The sequence below is a fragment of the Crotalus tigris genome, unplaced genomic scaffold, assembly GCF_016545835.1.
Source record: "Crotalus tigris isolate CLP2741 ecotype Arizona unplaced genomic scaffold, ASM1654583v1 scf7180000020129.766959, whole genome shotgun sequence".
Lineage (NCBI taxonomy): Eukaryota > Metazoa > Chordata > Lepidosauria > Squamata > Viperidae > Crotalus > Crotalus tigris.
The window spans coordinates 62,341-84,833 of record NW_024097870.1 but is presented as its reverse complement, the minus strand read 5'-3'; the positions used below and the strand labels follow the sequence as shown (position 1 = coordinate 84,833).

General features: G+C 33.1%; 1 protein-coding gene and 1 non-coding gene across 4 annotated transcripts in view; both read left to right on the top strand.

Moving 5' to 3' along the window:
• The window catches only part of TMEM131L (transmembrane 131 like), a 62,328-nt gene that overhangs the window by 24,655 nt on the left and 15,180 nt on the right, over positions 1 to 22,493 (top strand). For 2 of the 3 annotated variants that reach the window (XM_039365572.1, XM_039365571.1), the window contains exons 5-21: positions 604 to 727; positions 4,883 to 4,999; positions 7,722 to 7,832; positions 10,147 to 10,224; positions 11,584 to 11,734; positions 11,842 to 11,900; positions 12,779 to 12,887; positions 13,614 to 13,710; positions 14,123 to 14,276; positions 15,088 to 15,258; positions 16,271 to 16,340; positions 16,753 to 16,870; positions 17,898 to 18,036; positions 18,322 to 18,431; positions 20,171 to 20,243; positions 21,602 to 21,732; positions 22,342 to 22,484. In XM_039365572.1, the coding sequence (XP_039221506.1) occupies positions 604 to 727; positions 4,883 to 4,999; positions 7,722 to 7,832; positions 10,147 to 10,224; positions 11,584 to 11,734; positions 11,842 to 11,900; positions 12,779 to 12,887; positions 13,614 to 13,710; positions 14,123 to 14,276; positions 15,088 to 15,258; positions 16,271 to 16,340; positions 16,753 to 16,870; positions 17,898 to 18,036; positions 18,322 to 18,431; positions 20,171 to 20,243; positions 21,602 to 21,732; positions 22,342 to 22,484 (1,955 nt within the window). The remainder of the gene's footprint in view (positions 1 to 603; positions 728 to 4,882; positions 5,000 to 7,721; positions 7,833 to 10,146; positions 10,225 to 11,583; positions 11,735 to 11,841; positions 11,901 to 12,778; positions 12,888 to 13,613; positions 13,711 to 14,122; positions 14,277 to 15,087; positions 15,259 to 16,270; positions 16,341 to 16,752; positions 16,871 to 17,897; positions 18,037 to 18,321; positions 18,432 to 20,170; positions 20,244 to 21,601; positions 21,733 to 22,341; positions 22,485 to 22,493) is intronic. The other variant, XM_039365573.1, reaches the window with a different exon arrangement.
• On the top strand, positions 9,282 to 9,412 carry LOC120318206. Its single transcript, XR_005559439.1, has one exon. It is a non-coding gene; the product is annotated as a small nucleolar RNA SNORA66 (small nucleolar RNA).

The window sequence follows — 22,493 nt, the reverse complement described above, 5'->3', positions numbered from 1 at the left end:
TGATTATGAAAAGTAAATAATGGGCAATAGATACGAAATATTTTTTTAATTATGAAAGAAGAAGCACATTAGCTAACTTTTAAAATAATTACAGCTCTTAAGAGGAATATGTAAAACAGCTATATTAACTTGCTTTATAATCTAAATTGTTTACCTATTTATATCATAGTTTTAATGTTATATCAAACCATGGTTTGTTATGTGATCAAGGAAAGGCTCATGTGTTACTATGTTGAGTTTCCGATGCTTTCAGCTATAGTTTGTCTTTGTCCTAAAACCCAATTGTACATATTCAAGCAATATTCTTCTGGTTTGAGTCTGCTTTGAAAAGCATATAAAAACAATATTTGGATAATACTTTGAAATCAGCAAATTTTGAGAGAGCCACAGTACTAGGAAAGGATAATGTGTGTCATTGTAAACCAAGGCTTGATACTTTGTCTTCAGCTATTGCAAATTTATTTTTTTAAAACTGTTGAAAATAATGTTATTTTTGTGGAATATAATTCTGTAGTATTTTGAGTGTTGAAATTAAATTGGAGCAAAAAGAATAATATATTATTTTAGCACTGTCCTCTATTTCACCTTTTCTTGTTTCCCTAGGTTACTGGGACTACCCAAAGCTAAAATGCTCTATGCTTACAACCCTAATAAGGATAGAGACATTCTAGTGAATTCAGTGTTTACGGCAACTAGGCATTTTCATGTGTCCCCTGCTCATAGCAGAGTGAGTATTTTAATGTATTTTTGCAGTAGCATGCCAGTTTTTGCCAAAATGGCAACAGTTATGTTTGTAGGCACATGATCAATTTATAATTAGCAAATGAAGTTACATTCATATCTGAAAAGAGACTGACATTGACTTGCTGCTGTCATATTTTATTTATTAAATTGTATTTTATTTATTAAACTTACTGACTGCCACCTTACCTCTTGGAATTGGAAGTGAGAATGCATTGAAGGGGATACAATTTTTTTATTACTTGGTAGAAAAAAAAATATAGCTTGGTATAAAAAAAATCCTCTCTTCTAACATTTAGAAGACACACATTTTATCTGAAGCAAATACTTGCAAAAGAGAGCAAACATTGCTTGTAAAATACACAGTTGCAAATAGAATGTTATATTTTATCAAATGTACACAATACTTAAATATTATTAAGTATTTAAATAAAAATATTATTTTACTAATGCATGGCTGTTTACAAATGTTAATAATAAAGCATTCAGTGTAACCCATTTATAAGAGAAACTTTGCTCCAGTGACTTCTAACAATAATTTTTATATCCCAATAATTTAGTTACTTTTCTGGAATTTTAGAATACTAGTGATTTAATAGCAAATGCAGAATTGCTTGTTTAGGGCAACCTGAGTGCTTTATGATTGCAGGCAGTGCTTGACCACATTTAACCCCAGAATTTCTGTTGCTAAGCGAGACAGTTGTTAAGTGAATTTTGCCCCATTTTATGACCTTTCTTACCACGATTGTTAAGTGAACCACTGCCGTTAAGTTAGTAATATGATTATTAAATAACTCTGGCTTCCCCATTGACATTGCTTGTCAGAAGGTCACAAAAGGTGATTACATGACCCCGGGGCACTGCAACTGTCATAAATACATGCCAGTTGCCAAGTGTCCAAATTTTGATGGGGATGTTGTAACAGTCATAAGTTTGAAAAACAGTCATCATTTTTTTTCAGTGCCATTATAACTTAAAATGGTCACTAAATGAATGCTCGTAAGTTGAGGACTGTCTGTATAGAAGACAAAGTTCCAGCATTCTAAAGTGATATGTGAATCAGTTTGAAAGTACATATGCAACTGATTCAATATTTACAGTAAATGTATACGTTAACAGTCTTGGATGGGAATATTATTGAGAGACTCCTTCAGTGCCGTGAAGGACATGTAGGTATATCACTGTATGGGCCTTATGCAGGAGGCCACAGGAATGTGATAAAAGGTTTGGGAGGAATACAGTACATAAGCAGATTGTAAGCAGAATATTAAATATCAGCTCTGTCCCTCTCCACATTAAGATCTAAGATTGAGGTTAGATATAGATTGCAGGTACACCTGCAGTGAACTCCCTCCCCATTCAGTATCCGTATTACTATACGTGTTCTTGCTACCCTCTCTGTAGCTACAGGTAGTCCTTGACTTAAAATCATAGTTGGGACCAGAATGTATGTTAGTAAGTTGCAGTCATAAGCTGAATCATATCTGCTTTTATGACAATTTTATCACAGGCGTTAAGTGACTCTCCACAGCTGTTAAGTAAATCATGTGGTCATTAAGTGAATCCAGCTTTCTCAATGGATTTTTTTTTCCAGTTTTGGTTGTAAATTGGCAAAAAAAGATTGGAAAACATTACCATCTGACTGTAGGAGGCTGCAACCTGTCATAAATACAAGGCAGTTGCCAAGCACTCAAATTGCAATCACATGACTGAAGGGTAGTGCAACGGTTGTAAGTGCGAGTATAGGTCATAACTCACTTTTCCCGAGGTAACTTTATCAAACAATTGTAAATCAAGGACTACCTATACAATGAAGTCTTTATGCATTGGTGCTATTTTACCATACTGAAACATCTGAAATCAATCTGAGTTTTATGTCTCCTGAAAATTTGAATCCCCAAACTGCATTCAAACTACAAAAAGTTTCTAACACAATGACACAAGTTGTAGCTATGATACTCATGTGCGCAACAACCACATTACTAAAAGCTGAAGTACTAACCCCTTCTTTATACGGTGCTACACGTGCAAAGATATCACTTCCTTAGAAGCCTTTCTGTTGGAGGCCATTTGAGGCTCTGGTGGTTAAAATACTGACTCAGTCTTAAGACAGAAAGTTGTGGCTTTGGCTTAGCTTGTATTAATAAATAGACACACTTTCCTGTGAAAGAACTGAATTATTTCTGTTTTACAAGCCATTAAAAGTATATTTATAATTTTGCATTTTTATATCACATCCTTTAAAGAATAAAGTGGGTTGACAACATGTTACTGTGTTCTGTTTCGTTTAGGTGAACATACTACAAAGTTTTTCCCCCTCCTTTTTGTAAAATGTAATATTTTTCCTGTTATAAGTATATGACGTGAATGCATACAGGATGCAAACAGCAAGTTTGAAATGTGGTTCAACCCCTGAAACATAAAGCAACTTGCATATGAAACTGCAGAGCTGATATGGGATCAAGATCTATATATTTGTAGTACTTCTTCTTTTATCCTTAATAGGCTAAGCCTTAACAGAACCTGACAACCATTTGCTTTAATGAAATACTTAAAATATGGTTTGAAGATTCTTGTGTTTTCCTTTTGCAAAATAAAATTTATTTTGCAATTTATCATGTCTTTTTGAAGCAAAACAAATCTTGGACTTGCTCGCAAAGTATAAGAGATGCAATCATAACCAGTGCCAAAATTTTGGTATACTTAAAATGTATTAAAATGTTTTTCTATAATATTTCCTCCTTACTCTTGTCACAAATTACTCTGAAATTGATCTCATTTCAAGGGTAGTTTTCAGGTTCAGTTGCTGTTGAAGGGCATCAGTCAACATAAACCAAGTATATGAAAATGTGAACCTATTTCCATAGAGATTTTTGCATTTCATCCTTAATGTTAAAATGTTATATTTATGTGTGTGTATGAGTGTGTATATGTGTGTATTTGACTTTTCCTGTCATCAAAAGTATAAACAATTTTAGTAGCTTATCACCTACTCTTAAAAGACAACAGTCTCTTCTTTCCGTATTCCATCGCTTATCTATAAACAAATCCTTATAGCTATATTGTTTCAGTCCTGATCAGCAAAAATCCATTAAGGACTCTTTTAACCTTGATCAAATAAATCAGTTTTATATATCCCTTTTTATTATTAAAACATCAATCAGTTTCTTTCGTATGTCTTCTGTAACCTTTTTTCCCATGTCATTTTAAAATCCACCTTTATATCACTCTCAATCAAGTCAGGTAATATTTGTTCCTGTTCCACAGCACCTTTTAAACACAGTCTGTTTGTAGAGGCAGACACTCTTAAAATTAACTTCTGGGACCATTGTTCAAAAATATCCTTTAATATGTCTTGTGTTAAAATATTTTGCTTCATTCTGTATTTGTAAATTGGGATTGAGTATTCTTTTCTGTAATTGTAATCACTAGTTACAGCTGTACTGAGATTATAATTTGCCATTTCATCGAGACCTTACAAGCTGTTGCTTACAATTGTAATGTAGGAAAAAGCCACGAGGAATGAGAAGAGGATATGTAATATAGTAGTCACCGCAATTTGATACCACATGAAACTATTTGATACCACATGAAATCCATTTAAATCCCTTTAAAATGGATTTTATATTAAGGTGTAATATAGCCACTTTTTAGCCTGGAGTAATGTGTGAATGTATCCATTAAGGAGTGGCATTATGTTAGTGATTAATAACTGTATGTGTGAATAGCTAGTAGCTGGATTTATGCCGTAATGCTTAGCTATAATCTGAGTTTTTGGCTTAGCTATGTGTGTGAAATTGGCTACCATGATTCATAAAAATGATTTATAGCTTAATGTTACGGGTAACCTAGCTATACTGGGTTATCAAAGCATGATTAATACATTGAAGCCCAGATAATAGGATACCACTACTGTGATACTTCGAAGACAATAATTTTCCTATGGGTTATAGACTGACAGTGTAGTACTTCTGGGATTTGGTTCTAGCTTTGATGAAGTGATGTGCAAATGAGTGTATCTTGGCTAGTTTTATCTTAGCATAGCAAAGAGGTAATGGCTATCTCTTGGTAATATATAAGTGTAATAAATCTATGGCAGTTTAATATATTGAACATCAGATACTTTTTATCTTACTTGTAGGTGATTCCAGCAATGGGAAAAATTTATTTCAGAGTACTTTTTCTTCCAGTAGAAGAAGGCAGTTTTGAAAGTTCATTATTTATAAATACCTCATCTCATGGAATATTTTCATATCAGGTAATACTAATTTACCAGCTTGAAATGCAGAAGATACTTTATTTCAAATGATGGTGTAGTGGACAAACAAGTGAAGACTGACAAAGATGTACAGTCCAAATAAATATAATTTGCAGAACATTACATGCTGTGTAAGAGATTGACATTTACAGGTATTTGCTCCTCAAGTCTTCACTATCATGAAGGGATTCTGCATTAATGTTGGTGATTCTCCCTTAAGAAGAATAATATTTATAAATTTTAATAACATAACATAATATCTTCATCCTTGTCTTATGAAAAACAAAGATCCTCTTTTCACTATAGTGGGGACTAAAACATCATGTCATCTGAGAATATAATGCCTTTGTTTATAGCCCTAGTTTTTATGCTAGCGTGGAACCTGGGTAAAAGCTGCCTCCTTTTTGAACCCAGCTTCTCTGGCAAAGTTCTTCTACTTTCCTACTTTTTTCCTTCTTTCTGAAGACAGCCCTGTCTTTGTAAACTTGTGCTGTCATCACAGGCTTTGGAAAGCTGTGCTATCTTTGGAACAAGTCATTCTGGAGACAAAAAATTTCTGAAGACAGAAGCTGGAAAAGTTGGGTCTGAAAAAGAGACAGCAAAAAGTGAAAGGTCGTTGCATGAAACTGGGACAGAAGACAGCTGACTGACCCAAAATCACTCAGCTAACTTTTACAACTAAGGCAGGACTAGAATTTGCAATTGCCTGGTCTCTAGCCTAGTGGCTTAACCACTAGTTGATTGTCTCTAAAGGAATGATGCCTTTTTCTGAGCTTAAATGATAATTATAGTAACTTAAGGAAGCAGAAACTTGAGTACAATACATCACAAGAGCCCTTACCTGAAAAATATTAAATTACTAGGCCTGTGCAGCTACTGTGAGAGTTCAAAAAAGTTGTTGCTTCTGTATTTTATAACACTCTTTAGGGATACATAAAGAGGGCAAACGGTATATTCGCTTTCACTTTTTAAATTAAAATTTGGTCTGTTTGCTTGTTTTACAAAAAGTTAAAGCTAGATGGGGTAGCTGGTTCAAATATAATGAAGAGAGCATTATGTTGGCTATTCCAGTAATAGATAAAATGTGATGCATGTCCTTAATATACACACACATACTTACGCATGCATGCACTTTTAATGCCAATAACATACAATAAAATCTTGATTAATGATTATAAACATGGAGAAAAAAGTGTTAATTAAATCTGAAGTTCTATTAAATCTGAATTGGGAAAATTTACATCACTACATCATTATTTGTGCATCAATTGCAGCCATTTACATCATTTGCATAATTTAAAGCAAGGTGCAAATAAATACAAATATTAATTTAATATTATTTACAATAGTCACAATATCTATAGCGCGGGTGAAGGTTTGTTTTCCGAGCTTGTGGGTTGGTTCCGAACGTTTTGTTACCAGGCTAGGTAACATCTTCAGCGGAGTTTAGGGGATGTCGGTGTCAGTGTTTATAAGGGCTTCAGGTGTGAATTTCACAAGACCCATCACAAGACTTTCACTGATGACTCACACCTGACTCATCACAAGACCCTCACTTGACACACCCACACCTGAAGCCCTTGTAAACAGAACACTGACACTGAAATCCTTTAAAATCTGCTGAAGACAACAACAACAACAATAATAATAAAGTTGGAAGGGATCTTGGAGGTCATCAAGTCCAACTCCCTGCTCAGGCAGGTAACCCTATACTATTTTGGACAAATGGCCGTCCAGTCTCTTCTTAAAAACTTCCAGTGTTGGAGCATTCACCGCTTTGGAGGCAGGTTGTTCCATTGGTTAATTGTTCTAACTGTCAGGAAGTTTTTCCTTAGTTCTAGGTTGCTTCTCTCCTTGATTAGTTTCCATCCGTTGCTTCTTGTCCTGCCTTCAGGCGCTTTGGAAAATAGCTTGACTCCCTCTTCTTTGTGGCAGCCCCTGAGATATTGGAACACTGCTATCATGTCCCCCCTTGTCTTTCTCTTCATTAAACTAGACATACTTAATTCCAGCAACCGTTCGTTATATGTTTTAGCCTCCAGTCCCCTAATCATCCTTGTTGCTCTTCTCTGTACTCTTTCTAGAATCTCAACATATTTTTTACATCGTGGTGACCAAAACTGGATGCAATATTCCAAGTATGGCCTTACCAAGGCATTGTAAAGTGGTATTAATACTTCATATGATCTTGATTCTATTCCTCTGTTAATGCAGCCTAGCACTGTGTTGGCTTTTTTGGCAGCTGCGGCACACTGCTGGCTCATATTTAAATGATTGTCCACTAGGAATCCGAGATTCCTCTCACAGTTATTACTATTGAACAAGCTACCCCTGTACTATACCTGTACAATTGTTACCTAGTTAGTAATGAAATGTTCAGAAACCAACCCACAAGCTTGGAGAATGAACTTTCGCCCTCAATATTATTTACATTACAATGTTTTGAGGACTGTTTTATAAGAAACATAATTTGTTGTTTAGGGGAGTAGGTGTGACATTCAAAAAAATTTGGTCAGTTGCATCTGAAGTTTCCTGAAAGAAAATTTTATTTACACCCTAGATGTTTACCACGAACAGTATCTAATGCTGTAATATCTTATTTATTGTTAAAATTGCTTTATACAAATGTGTTTGTAAAAGATTGCAGTTCTTTATTACATTTATTGTTGGAAATATTTAATATAATATTTAATATTTAATATAACATGCTGTTTTACACTAGGTATTTGGAACCGGAACTTCAGAAGCTGTTTCAGAAGATTCTAAACAGGAGTTAGCAAACACTTATTTGCTGCTTCCACATATCAATAGTATTCAGATCTCACAAACATTGGTACTGTATTCTTTTAAAAAATATCTATTACTCTAAATGTCCTGTTTATTAAGTATAGTATTAATTGGACTTTTAAGTGCGACCTGGAAAATGAGAATGGGTAATATATTGACATTTGAAGATTCTAATAATGAGTTTGTAAATGGTGGGAAAAATAACCCTATTGATGAAATAACCAATAACTAAAGGCTGTGGTTTTGCAGACAAGTGTTTCCGTTATGCTGAGGTTTTGCTCTAAAGATAAAGCCAACTGCTTTGCTTTCTCATACATCCATGCTTTGACAATATTCTCACTCACTGTCACCAGCTAATTTAAGCAGGCAAAATTTCTGGCATACAAACCAGTTTGGTACATACCTGTTAAATAAGATACTATTAAAGAGAGGATCTCTTAATGAGATTTTTTTAAAAAAATTCATCTCAGTTACAAATAAATATTAAGGATTTCATTACATTGATTGCTGCTGTTACTTATTCATAACAACATTGAGAAAGTTAGATCAATTCATAATTATTCTGAAACAATCTTAAGCTCTTTTACATAGTATTATGTAAAAGAGAAATGCACAATCTTATTCCCTTGGCTGCCTGCTTCTAAACATTGCAATATGTAATGTGACAGATGCAGAGAAATAATTAAATTCAGGACTTTGGTAATCACATAATATTTAATTTTAATTAAGTTTAAATGCAAATATTTAATTTGTTTAAGAATTTAAACAATATTTTTAGAGCAATGTTTCTCAATCTTGACAACTTTAAGATGTGTGGACTTCAACTACCATGGTGTCTGGGGAATTCTGGGAGTTAAAAGTCCACAAATCTTAAAGTTGCCAAGGTTGAGGACCCCTGCTTTAGAGTATTGCTTTGTGGTTAATATCTGAAAAGCTAAGTGTGAACCTCATGCTTGTATCATTTGTCTATTGAAGCACGATAATAGAGTGACCAATAATGATTGGCCATTTTATAATAGATTGTTATCCAGAACTGAATTAATTGAATTAACATATTGACTGACCACTTTACAGCAGAAAAAGCAGGAATGCAAATTTCAGGACAGAAATCAGTGTGCTTTCCAATTTTTTTTTCTATCGTAAACTTTTTCTGTTTGTGCCATTGTCTTTAAAAACTTTATGGGCAGAATAAAAGTGCATTGAAGTCTGTGGAACATAAATATTAGATTTATATGTGAAAGTATATAGGTAAAGGGTGTGATTTGCATGCTAAGGGCTGGGCTTCCCACTTTGCAAACAGGAAAAATTTAAAAAAGAGCTAGACTTGTAGACTGCTGTGTGAACTTTTTTTAAAATAAGCTCTAGCTTAATGAGGGAAAAAGCATTTTATTGATCTGTTTATGAATAAATATGTTTTTAAAAGGCAAGATCCACTTTCATATATGCTTAATAATTATAGAAAAGGGACAAAATCTTATTTTAAATAAAAATATTCATGCAAACTCGATCACTGGCTCTGCATGATGTAGCAGAAGCAAGGGGAACAGGTTTGCTAAATTAAGCGTGGTAACAGAAGTTTACTAGCCTTAAATATAGCAAGGCTGCTTACTCTATACCATGACAACATAAACGATCACTAGTAGTTTATTAAAAGATGCATTGATTGTTTCAGTTGTTATGCTATTAGTCATTGTACTGATTTATTAAATATTCTTTCAGTGTTGAGTATAAGTATAGGTTTTGCTGATTCTCCTGTACTGTATTTTAACAAAGCTGATAATACACACACTTTTCGTCTTTAGATATTAATATTTTCACAAAATGTAGTGCTTATAGAAGGAATTTAAATAAGATCTTATATCTCCCCCTTGTGGAAATGTAAAACTTTGAATATAGGAATGAGATAAAATCAACAATGCTATTTAAATTTATTAAATTTTATATTATGTTTTTATCATTTATATTTTGGATGCAAACTCTTCAATAAGTACCTTTGATAATCTGATGGTACAAAATTATAAATACTTTTTCAAGTGGTTACTTATTTTAACACAAATAACATAAATTACAATATTAAAAAGCATACATGCCATTTGTATATTATTAAAATGTCTGAAGTACATTGTATATAGTATATAATGGAAGGCTTCTATGATCAGCAACCTTGGATCCGGTAATTAGAGACCCAGATTTCTCGTTTATGTTAGGAAGCCCAAGATTTTGATACAGAAGAAAGTACTTCTCTGTACTTTGACATAACCTTTTGTTCTATTTAAATATTATCAGTTTCTCCTTATTTTCATCTAGATTTCAATTTCTTGAACTATTTTATAAAACTACTGGTTATGTATTTTTTTCAGGCAGAAACTAGGAATGTCAGTCATGTAAAAGTTCGCCTTGAATGCAGTGTACATAACAAATTGTATCATTATTTTAAGGTATGGCATGTATGTTTGCTCTTAAATTTGCTTTTACGACTATAAGCATTTTATCTATGAGCAGTAAATTGAGCTGCTGTTAGATGTGACTTGAACCAGTCCTGATTCATTGTTCAGGTATACATTAGCATATACACTGAAGTTATCTTTTCAAAACTAATTCTCCTCTCTTTATCGTTATCAAGTCTTTTTCAAGTAATATGTGTCTTAACATGAAAGCTCCTGTGTCCTTTTTAATATTTATTCATGAACATTATTAGAATTATTTAATAATTGCTCTTAAACATTCTCTTCTGTGAAAAATTAGCTTTGTTAAGCAGAGCCACTTTTATTCTAGATATTTTTCTCTTCAACTTCAAGCTGGATATTATCTAACATAAGTTTCTGTGCTATGTTTTCCTTCCTGTCTTCTTGATTCTCTTAAAATGAGGTAGACACAACAATTTCTGTTATTAAAGTGACTCTAAGAATGTGCAAAACTTGCACACTTTTTTCATTGCCATTGTAACTGAATGGTCACCAAACAAACTGTTGCGAGGATTACCTGTACTCCTGAATAATGGAGGGCTTTGGGATGGAATAAAGGGCAGTTAGCTTCCAAAACTTTTCTTCTACTAATACAATGTTGAATGTTGAATGTCAAACAAAAGTTTTTCTTTCATACTGTGCTGACCTAAAAGTTAAAATCAAACAAGAAGACGGAATTTAGTGCAGCCTGTAGAGTTTTGAGCATATGAAACATTCAGCATTGGTCATGAGGTGGCCGATGAGGGCAGGAGAGTAGTTTAGAATTTGCAGGCCAATCTGAAGGATTCCTAATTCCATTCTCAATAGACTAGCAGTGGGATACTACTGCTGCCCTCTTCGTAGTGCAGGTATTTAGAGCCACGGGTAACTGCTTCATTCTCTTCATTCATACTGTTTATTTAATATGATCAAACTTTTTAGTTCCATTTCAGATTTACTGACTTTTAGATCCAGTAGTGGATCTAGTAACACTGCATCATCAATTGTAATATTATTACCCCTTCTATGGTTGCCTAATTATATGTAAATTATAAACTCAATTTACATATAATCATTAGATAGACTTAATTAAACTTAAACTATTTACATGAAAGCAATATAATATGTATGATACTGTTCTTCTTTGGAGTACCTATGCAAAAAAAAAATAAAATAAAATTCCTGAGCTAGTGCATAGCATACAAGAAGAATGCCAGCAGAGCATCCCTTTGCTTTCGCATCAACAGTTTTGTTTTCTTGATGTGAGTAACTCCCACTTTTAAGACGTCTATTTATAGGCTTTTAATTATTCACCTGTGATCATTTTTGGATTTTCCTTTCATTTTATATTAGAATTGTTGCTTTGCATCCAATGACCTGCTTCTAGAAATAAGTTTAATGGTCCGAATGAAAAATGTGCAGCATGAATTTGTGGATCTTAGACAATACTTACTGGAGAACCTTTTTGTAATTTATGTAGCAATGGATAAAACACAGACCTCAGGTAAGGTCAAGATATATTACCATTTTGACTTTAATTTGTTTTAGACCATAATATAGTGTTATAGTAGAGAGTTTACATTTGCTTCTGGTTTTATTCTTTTTGTATAGATGGTTCTACAGTAATCTTGTATGTATTACATTCGGGAAACAACCTTTTGTACGTGCAGGTAATTTTTAACAATTTTTAACATATTTTGGTTTCATATAGTTTTTGCTCTATACTTTTATGTTTAATAAATTGCTCACAAATTCTTGTTGATCCTCTTGTGCCTGAGCAGTTATAATACAGCAAACTTTGATTTTATTGAAAAAGAAATTGGAACAGAAAATCCTCAATTCAAGGAACAAAATGCAAACAGGATTGTTACCAACATGTTTATGATGTTGAACAGAACATTCTTTATTTTACAATCTGATTTAGAGGTAAAATTTAAGTGTTGAATCAGGTGTGCAAGGAAGAAACTATCCTGGAAACCAGTATATTGAAAGTCTTTAGAAATAACAACAACAACATTGTCCCTTTCTCTGAATAACCAATTACTCTTGTGGAAAGGCTGCTTGATATTCAAGAAGCTTTTAGCCAATGAAGTGAGAAGTGGAAAGTTGTGGGTTGATTTCCAGCAGGCTAAAGAGAACGGGTAATATATATAAGATTTCCATTTGGGGAAATATTTTTCTGTTTGCTGTCTTTATGCATAATTAGACATTCCAACAACCTCTTCCTATGTCTTATGAACAAAGGAGAAAAATCAGTCACTTCGAATGAGAATTGAAAAGAAAATTAGGACATACCTTTTTGTGTAAATTGTGAATGAAAAAATTTGCACAAGTAGGGAGTGGGAAAGTGATAGTTTAAAAATCCAAAAGAATTTTGTAAGTCTGTGCTAATTTTTAGTATAAAACTATATTAACAGACTTGAAACTGTAGTAATGGATTTCTTCATTAGTATGAGTTCAGAATAAGAATGGCTTGATGAGACAAACTGTAGGGACTTGAAACTTTGCCTATTTATAGCAACTGTGATATAATTTGCCTTCTTTGCAGGATATAAAACATTTGACCCAGGGAAACATATTTACTTTGCTTTTTGAGCCAATATTGCTACCATCGTTGACCATGAATTTCACAAAAGTGGCTTCTATTATTTGTAAAGGTATAGTATTTTCATATGTTGTGTAATAATAAGTGATATTTTGTGGGTCTGTTTTTGTTCAGAGCTAAAAACTATTTTTACTTTAATTATTTTGTCTACCTTTCTAATAAAACAACAATAAAAGAGCAAAATGTATTAACATAGCATCCTTTACAATTTGACTTTTAAAGAACATTTTCAAGTATATATTTTATTGAAATCCATGGTCCTTTTAGTAGGATTATTATTATTGTTATTACTATTTGCTAATTTGATGAATTTCCTTTCTATTCTCTCATCTAAATTGTTTATGAAGAGGTTGAAGAGTACTGGGCCTAGTAAGACTAACCCTGGGGTACCCCACTGCTTATTTCTTTCCATTAAGGACTACACATTGAATGTGGTTTGTCAGCCAGTTACAAATCCATCTTGTGTTGATGCTGTCTATTTCACATTTTTCTAATTTACCAAGAAGTAGATTGTGATCTATTTTGTCAAATGTATTATTGAAATCCAAGTATACTGTGTCTTCAGCATTTTGCTGGTCCACTAATTTAGTTACTTTGTCAAAGAATGCAATTACATTTGTTTGACATGATCTGTTTTTGACTTTAGTTGGCTTCTGGTTATAACTTTGCTTTCTTCTAGGTGTTTGGAAATCTGTTGCTTATCTTTTCCAGTATTGGTATCAAGGTGGTTGGTCTATAGTTTCCTGCATCCATTTTTTCCCCCCTTTCTTTGACATAGGTACACTATGTGGTCATGAAAGCAACCAAGAAAGAGTTAATCTACTGGATAGAACAACTTTACTTAAGCCGTGTCTTTTACATCCAGTGATTGAAGGGTGAGTTTTAATGCAAATATGTAATAATGTACAACAATGCAAAATCCTCAAAAATAGGAATACATATTCTATAATTTAGAATTAATCCAGATATCATTTGACATGATTTAAAAACAATTTCCAGAGACTCCAGAGGGATATATTGATTTTTTTAATGACTTATTTGGAACAGATAGATTTCACTATATATTGAGATTATAGGGTTAGGAAGGAAGGAAGGAAAATGAAAGGAAAGGAAAGGAGGAAAAAGAAAGAAAGGAACAGGCAATTTCCAGATTAATTTTCTTTTTCCTTTTTATTGTATTTTGAAAAATCCTTGTGCATTGTATTGTTTTGATACAGAGATATTTATATAATATTAATTAAAATTATTGCCAGTCTTCACATTTAATTGTTCATTTTATCTCTGTAGGTATTTTGGCATTAATCCATTTGCAGTGGTATTTCACATAGAACCATATCACAATATTTCAGCATTTTGGTCTGTTTGGTTTACAAATAATTTTGATTTTAGCATTATGCTAAATGATGTATATGTGTCAAGGCAAACTAAGGATATTCTAAAGGTAATTCTTTTTATTTCTGATCTCATAGTGCACTTTTCTTCAAATGAGTATCTATATATGCTTTCATTCAGCTCAGTCATATCTTCTTTCTGTAATTTGTTTGTGTATATATCTATATTTTTATTCATTCATTCTATATAAAATACTGATACCTTATCTATGACTGTTATAAATTATGAACATTTATATGAAGTAAGTATTTATCACTGTATCATAAAATATAAATTTCAAATTCAGTTCGGCGCATTCCATCAACAGTAATGCACAATACAAATACATCATAGAAAACCAATGTGAAACTACTGTGATTTGAGTATTGGATATTAATGAGTACAAAACCTCTCAAAAGGTCTGCTAAGTAAACTAGAGTGATGCAGTTTGGGGCCTTCCCAGTTTATTTTAGCATCTGGTAGCTGTGAAGTGAGCTGTTTACCTTTCTTATTCTGAACAGCTTCTAAAATGCCACTAAGCATCAATACACATTTGAGAAATTATCTTACTTGTGATTGAATTTGTGAATCACCAGGGAAATTGTGAGGATGTTGAATGTTGAATGATAATCAGTTTTCACTTTGGGGCAATATATTTGAAACACGATTGGTAATCTTCATAGTCTTGGCTTTATGGAATTTCTAGATATTGAAGGAAATGGTCTTGCAGCAGGGAGAAGATATCAGTAGCAGGACAAACAAACCTCTTGTTTGCTGTTTTATTTTCATATATACTAGGATTAGAATCAAAAGGCGTAAAACCAAGTAGCATTTGTACATGTTTATTTACTATAAATTTAATCTGAAGTTTTTGTCATTAGGTTCTGAACTTCACAGGAGCCCTGATTCTACCTCCTGGCTGTTGGAATGTGTTTTCCTTGAAATATCACATACAGGAATCTGTAACAAGTTTATTTTCCAGTATTTTTGTGACTACAAATGTTGGAGTGATATTTGAGATTCCACTACAGATTTATTCTGCTTTTTCTCAGGTACTATATTTTTCTAAATTTATATATACAGAATGCATTGAATAATAATATTATTACAAAAGTGGTATTGTCTCTTCTACTTGCAATTTGTTGTCTGTGGAATTATTCTCCATAACATAGAAAGACAGGAAAACTGTTAACAAACTAATAAATAGCTCCCAGATGGCACTTTCATCTGGGGCAGTGGTTCTCAACCTGTGGGTCGGGACCCCATTTGGGGTCGAACAACCATTTCACGGGGGTCGCCAAACAACGCAGTTCGCCATTTTTTCCCCCTTTTCCTTAGCTGTGCTCCTCCCTTTTATTCTATTGGTTTTTGAAAGCCAATAGAATAGACTCTCTTGAATAGAGTCTAATTCTATTGGCTTTCAAAAGCCAACAGGAATTGTCCAGGCTGTCTCTGCCCTGCTGAGCCCGCCAAAAGTTCCATTCTGCAAACGGTGCTGCACAGTTGAGTAGTCCTCAACTTATGACCGATTGAGTAGTCCTCGACTTACGACCAGTTGGGGGGTCGCGGCATTAAAAAGGTTGAGAACCACTGATCTGGGGAAATATATGAATTAAGATTTTTTTGGTCACCTATTAATGTTTTGGATTTTAACTGAAATTGTTTCATTTTTTTTAATTTATTGCCATCTGTAGTCATAATGTTTGAGTTGGGCAGTCATATAAATTGTATTTAAAAGATTAAATAAATAGAATTGAAGCAGTTTTTTCTGAATCTGGATTAAGTAAGACCCAAGATTTTCTGGACCACTTTGTATTACCGTGACAGAAATTAAAAGCTTTTAGTCAGAGGAGTTTACAATTTCTATGCTTCTTTCTATTTTTTTTTTAAAACCAAACACAACACATTTTAAAATTATGTCATTTAATTTGTGTTCTATGTGTATTTTAAAAATTCTCAAAATACATAAAACATAAGAATGAATCATAGTGCAAGCTGGCTTACATTTAGAAACTTATTTTTGCAAGATAATGTTGCTTAACCCGTTTTTCAATTATCTTTCAGCAAGGGGAGACTCATTTTGAAGTCATAGCACATCATGATATGTACTGTTCCTTAAGAATGTCAGACAAAGGTAAATGTAGAAAAAATAATGTTTTAATCTGTTATAACAAATAAATATATAACAACTAGCATTCATTTCTTTGCAACACTATTTATTCTTTATAGATCTTAGCAATATTCTATCCTCGCTGCTTAATATTTTGTAGTTCAGAGGTTTAGATTTTTTTTTTACAAGAATAGGAAAATAGGGCAAGGCAGTGCATCGAAGAAAAGATAAGTCAGATGCTCCAGCATAAGAAAGAGAAATAATAACAAGGGGAGTTTCTTTGTATATATCATATGTATTAGATAAAATTTGTTGTTTAATTTTTTAAAAAAGTATAGATTCTTTGGTACTTTTCTAAAATGAGATGATGGTCAGAGAAGTATTAATTAAAATAAACATTGTATAACAGTATAACTGACTATTATTTTCATTTTAGCAAATCTTCTTTGGGAAAGAAGTCTTTCTCTTGACAGCTCAACATGGAATGTGGATTCTGATCTTGCATATGAACTCCATGAAAAATGGCAAAAAATTAAACAGAGTGAAATTTGCAGGTTTGCATAATAAATATATATATATATTCTTTTAGCAATTTTGTCTGCAGCTAGAGTTGTAGTTTATAATTAAATTTCTGTAAGTGGGAAAAATAATCATAACTCAAATTAAGATGAATTATGGATAAAATGTCAGGTATGGAGTGCAACTTACTTTTTTTTCTGACTTAATCAGACCCTAGACAGTCTGGAAACAGGTGTTCAATTGGCCATCTTTATCTCTCATCCCATTGTCATCTTATTTGTTCAGCCACTATCAAAATTAGTCTTCACTTTTTTTTCTTAAAAATACTATAAGCAGTGGAGTAAAAGAAGCACATTGCTTTGTATTGGACATTTAGCACCATGTTGGTTTTCTTCAGCTCCTCTCATGAGGGGAACTCAGCCAACATATCTTATACTATTTACTATATGGCAAAGGCATAGATATAAACATTTAAAAATGAAACCTTGCAGGTAATGGCAGAGATTAGCCCTCAGATGCCAAAGAAGGATTGAATAATCATTAAAAGGAAGAATGAAGTGTATACTGGATGGAGAAAAAAGGCTAATAAACTAGTTCAGTGTTTCTCAACTTGGCAACTGTAATGTGTGGACTTCAACTCCCAGAATTCCCCAGCCAGCCAAGCTTATTTGATTTAGTTAATATTTTGGTTAATATGTTGGTTAATATATTTAATTAATAAATTACAGTAGTTAATGTTTTCAGCACCATTTGGTATAGTGAAATATTAAAAAGTTTCAAACCTATTTTGTTTAAAAATGTGTATCTCCAATGATAGTTTAAAAAAAAAAAAGAGGTGGCAATCGCAGCTAGGAAAACTTCTGCACAACTTCACGTTGTGTACCAGTTGCAGCCTTTTCTGGATCAGGAATCCCTGAGCTCAGTCATTCAGGCCCTAGTCATGTCCCAGTTGGACTATTGTAAATCATTTCACAAATATTCCCAACTAAAATATATATAATTGATATTTATATCAAAACATTAAAGTTATTGACCATTGTTTTACATATGTTATCTCAACAGAAGAAATCTTAAGGAAATTATTCAAGCTGCTTATGAAAAAAATCCTGAAGAAGAGTCATCTGCATTATCTTTTCCCCATTTGGTGTCAGAGGTTGGTCTTACACTGAACTTCAGTGCAGCTGCACCAAAGAACAGCATGGTGAGATTATATGTTTGTGAAAAAAATTCTAATGTGTAGGTATTGCATCAATTTAAAAGAATTTTGACATCAACTGAAAATTGTAGAACTAGGCTGAAGCCAATAATTTAGCTTAACATTTTGCACGTCCATTGAAATTAGTGCAAAGAAATTTTTTTGACATTTATAATAATATAAAATATAATTATGTATAATTGTAAATATCTGATAAAAAATAAAATTTATAACATGCTAAAATATGCCTCAAAATTGTATATTAATAACTTGAATTCTTTAATTATTTAGGTAAAATATTTTACGCTAAGAAACCCTTCATATTTCCCAGTTACATTACAACTCCTGCCTCTGTCCTTCTATCCTGATCCTCAAGCTCCACTGAATCTACTCAGCAAATGGTAATAGCTATTAAAGATTATGACTTTTATTTTATTATCTCAAATGAACACATACAAATAATTCCATCTATGTCTATGGTACTGAATGTGTGTAGTGTGAGGAATGTATAAATCTATATTTATACCACTTGAGATCATTCTGGAATAGAACAATAGATTATAAATAAACTGTAAGTTTATTAAGTTTATCAAAAAATGTTATGTGTGAAAGCTATAAAGAAGAGACAGTATGCATAGCTACCATGTTTCCCCAAAAAATATTTTTATTTGCCTCCAAAAGAAGCACCAGATCTTATTTTTTTTTTTTGTGTGTGTGTGTGTGTGTGTGTGTGTGTGTGTTCCTCTTACCTCCAGCACCAACAGCCCTGCCCAGCTGGCCTACTTTTTCTGCAGCCAAAGGAGCAGTTTCATTCTGCAGTTGAGAAAGGCCTTTCCGGAAGGCCACTGCAGCTGAGAACTGAGCCATGGATTCAATCCATAGTTTGATTCTCGACTGCAGAGGCCTTGTAGAACTGAGCTGTGGACTGAATCTATAGCTTGGTTCTCGGCTGCAGCGGCCTTCCGGAAAGGTCTCTGACTGCAAAATGTAGGCCCAGGGACACCACAGAAGTGCACCAGTGAGGAGAGGCCTGGCTGCAAGGTAAGTGGGTAAAGGGCGCATAGGGCAGCTCCATACCCTCACCCCCACCCTAGCTTCATTTTTAGGTTTGTGCCTCGCCCCAAAACTAGGGCTTATTTTTGGGGTAGGGCTTATATTAGACCCACCCCCCAAAATCAAGCTAGGGCTTATTTTGGGGGTAGGTCTTTCAGGGAAACAAGGTATGTATGCATTAGAATTTCTGTGCTCTTAGTGGTCTCATTTGCATAGAGTTCCCAATTCCAGTTGATTTTTCCTTCTATGGAACATGCAGAGGTTGAGAATAAATGATAGTAGATATGATCCTTTTCTTTCTCTTTCTTTCTTTCTTTCTTTCTTTCTTTCTTTCTCTCTCTCTCTCTCTCTCTCTCTCTCTCTCTCTCTCTCTCTCTCTCTCTCTCTCTCTCTTTCTTTCTTTCTTTCTTTCCTCCTGTATTATTTTATAAGGCAGCAAACATATACAGCACACCTTCCTTACCCACAACAACAAACCTGTGAGCTGACTTGGGCTGAGAGAGAGTGAGTGACCAAGTGTCATCCAGCTGGCTTTTATGACTCATGCAAGACTAGAACTCACTCACTCTCACTTTCTAGCCTAGTGCCTTAACCACTAGACCAAATTGGTTCTCATGATTTGCAGCAATAGGCTGTAAAAGTGGGGTGTGGAGAAGTAAAACAACAGAAGTGTTATTGCAGTGAAGCTTTGTCCCTTTTGTGTATGCATGAGGTTGACATGACACTGCTTTTTTCACTTGGACAAAAGTAGCAGTCTTCTCTAGCTATTGTGTAGGAAAACTGGTCTAATTCTCTCAAAATTCTTAATGGTGGCTACATTATGTCTTCTGGCAATAAAATTTATAATATACTTTTGAACTGTAAAATATCCTTTCTTACAGCACAATGACAAAAGCGATATTTCAAAACAATTAAGAATTTGTGGTTAGTACATGATTTATGTATTTAATTACATAAAAGTATTTAATACTTTTCTTTCAAAACAAAATATTTGAATTAAATACAAACTTAAAATAACTGACTGTTTTAGTTATTTCTGACGTTTTCTGTGTTTGGGGTATAACTATTTTAATGCATTTTGATACAGGTTTGGTGCAAATATACAATCTATTAATTATACAACCACTGAATTCAGATTGATAGAAGAGTATACTTACAGGGTAAGTTATGCCTTGTGTTAAAGTGATGTAATACATTCAACATTAGGGAACTTAAAAATAAATCTACATTAAATACATTCTCCAGCAACTTACTTTTCCCAGAATGTGTTATTTATATACACAAAAGGCACTCAACTATTCAAGAGTTATTATTTGCTATGAAATATAAAATTAGCTTTCACATGATGTACAATATTTGCTATGAAATGTAAAATTAGCTTTCACATGATGTGCAATATTTATTCATTTAAAAAAACCTTTCATTGTCACTGTTGCATATTTTTCATTTTGTGGAACAATTAAATAATACAGGGTAAGTTGCAGAAAGATAAACCCTATTATTAGAGAGTATACATTTAAAAGAGTAAAGTTTAGTTAGAATACAGACTCTAATCAATTGGGATTAAAAATTGGAAGAAAAAATAGCTCTACCACTGAATAAAATGATTACCACAGGTAAATGGCAGGAGTTAGGAAAAAGAAGTTTGGTAGAAACACTGCCGTATTTTTAAGTGTTATAGAAGATTGCTTCTAGTACAAAAAGAGAGAAAACCTTAAAGATTCACTTGCTAGTCTAGTCAGTTTTTATATATTACCATATATAAGGTAATATATCTTAGGTACTGGATGATAGCAACAAGATACAGTAAACTAGTTATTTGATGCCATCTAATGGTTGTATAGATTTTTACATCTGAAGTATGATGGTCCTATTATATGTAGAAGTGAAAGTCATTTTGTCTCTGGTAGCAAGAAATTTTCAAATGATTTGAGACTGATACACAATATTTCTAAAAAAAAGAAAAGAGTATAGAAAGACTGCATAATTTTTATTTGAGTGTGTGGGATGGATTCTATGATAAAATGGTTCAAAATTAGTTAATTTTGTTAGAAATGTAACCATCCTGCTTAATTTGTTCATTGATTTCACCAACTTTAATCTGTATCCAGTCTATTAATTTTGGTACACATGTTCTGTAGTTCTGATATTTCAGTTTAAGATTGTTGTCCTGTGTGTTGCCTAAGCTTTTGTTTATGCAGAAAGTAATAATGTAGAGTAAAAAAAAGATCTTTAATAATAAATTTATTTATGTATTATATCAATTTATATAGTCATCTATTTCATAATTACAAGTCCAAGTGGCAAACTTGTTTCTTGATTTGTTGCTACAAGTACACACTGAGTCTTCCACTCAGTAACATTCATTTCTTAGTAAACAATTTGAAAAATAATTATTTTCTTACAAACAAAAAAGAGCATCAGAATATTTTGTTGATCTTATTAATCTTTATTTTAAATTATACAAATATAAATAATATATTCTTATTTTTATTTTATTTGGCGGGGTGAACCACAGGAAGGCCATGATTATATCAGATCTAGTTCTGAGTTGCTTCATTTGAAATTGCAACCTCTAGAAATGAAAAGAGTTGGAGTTGTCTTTACACCTCTTGACTACAGGAGAGTAACTTCCCTTATATTAGTCAGGTAGGTCTACTTTTTACTTTCTTCAAAGAGGGTAAAGCTAAAAAGTTCATTGCAGATATTTTAAAATACTTCTCATCTGAAATATATGATGTGATGTAAACCAGTGGTCCCCAATCTTTCTGTCTCCATGGATTGGCAGCAGTAGTGGGGGAGGGGGAGAGGGGATGGTTTCACATACACTTGCCTGCCGCTTGTGTGGCCCAGTTCCCAACAGGCAGAGGACTGGATCCAGGGCTTGAGGTCCGGGACATGGACTGTGGGTTGGGGACCCCTGATGTTAACTATAGTTTGTATGTCCTTGAATATTTTATAAGTTATATGCCTCCAGCAGTCAGTTTTGTTCACACAAATATAATGTTCTTAGCTTTCCATTATTGAAAATCCTTTTTTCCATCATTAAAGTCAGTGTCAATTCAAGATGTTCCTATCCATGATGTCTTTAGGATAAGTTAATTCATTAATAATACATTAGGAAAAGGAATTATCACTGTATGTTTCTAATTTTTGTTTTGAGATATATTGCACATATTATATGGTGTTGGGTGATTTGTGATGGTGCTAGTATTTTTTTCTTAAATTAGTTATCAAGTTTGCTTTGATTTATTGCAGGAATAATTTGACAATTCTAGATATGGTTTATGTTGAAGGCACTGGAGCAAGAGAATTATTGAAAGTAGGGGGAAGGTTACCTGGGGCTGGAGGATCTCTTCGATTTAAGGTGCCAGAGTCAACCCTTATGGACTGCAGACGACGTGAGTGCG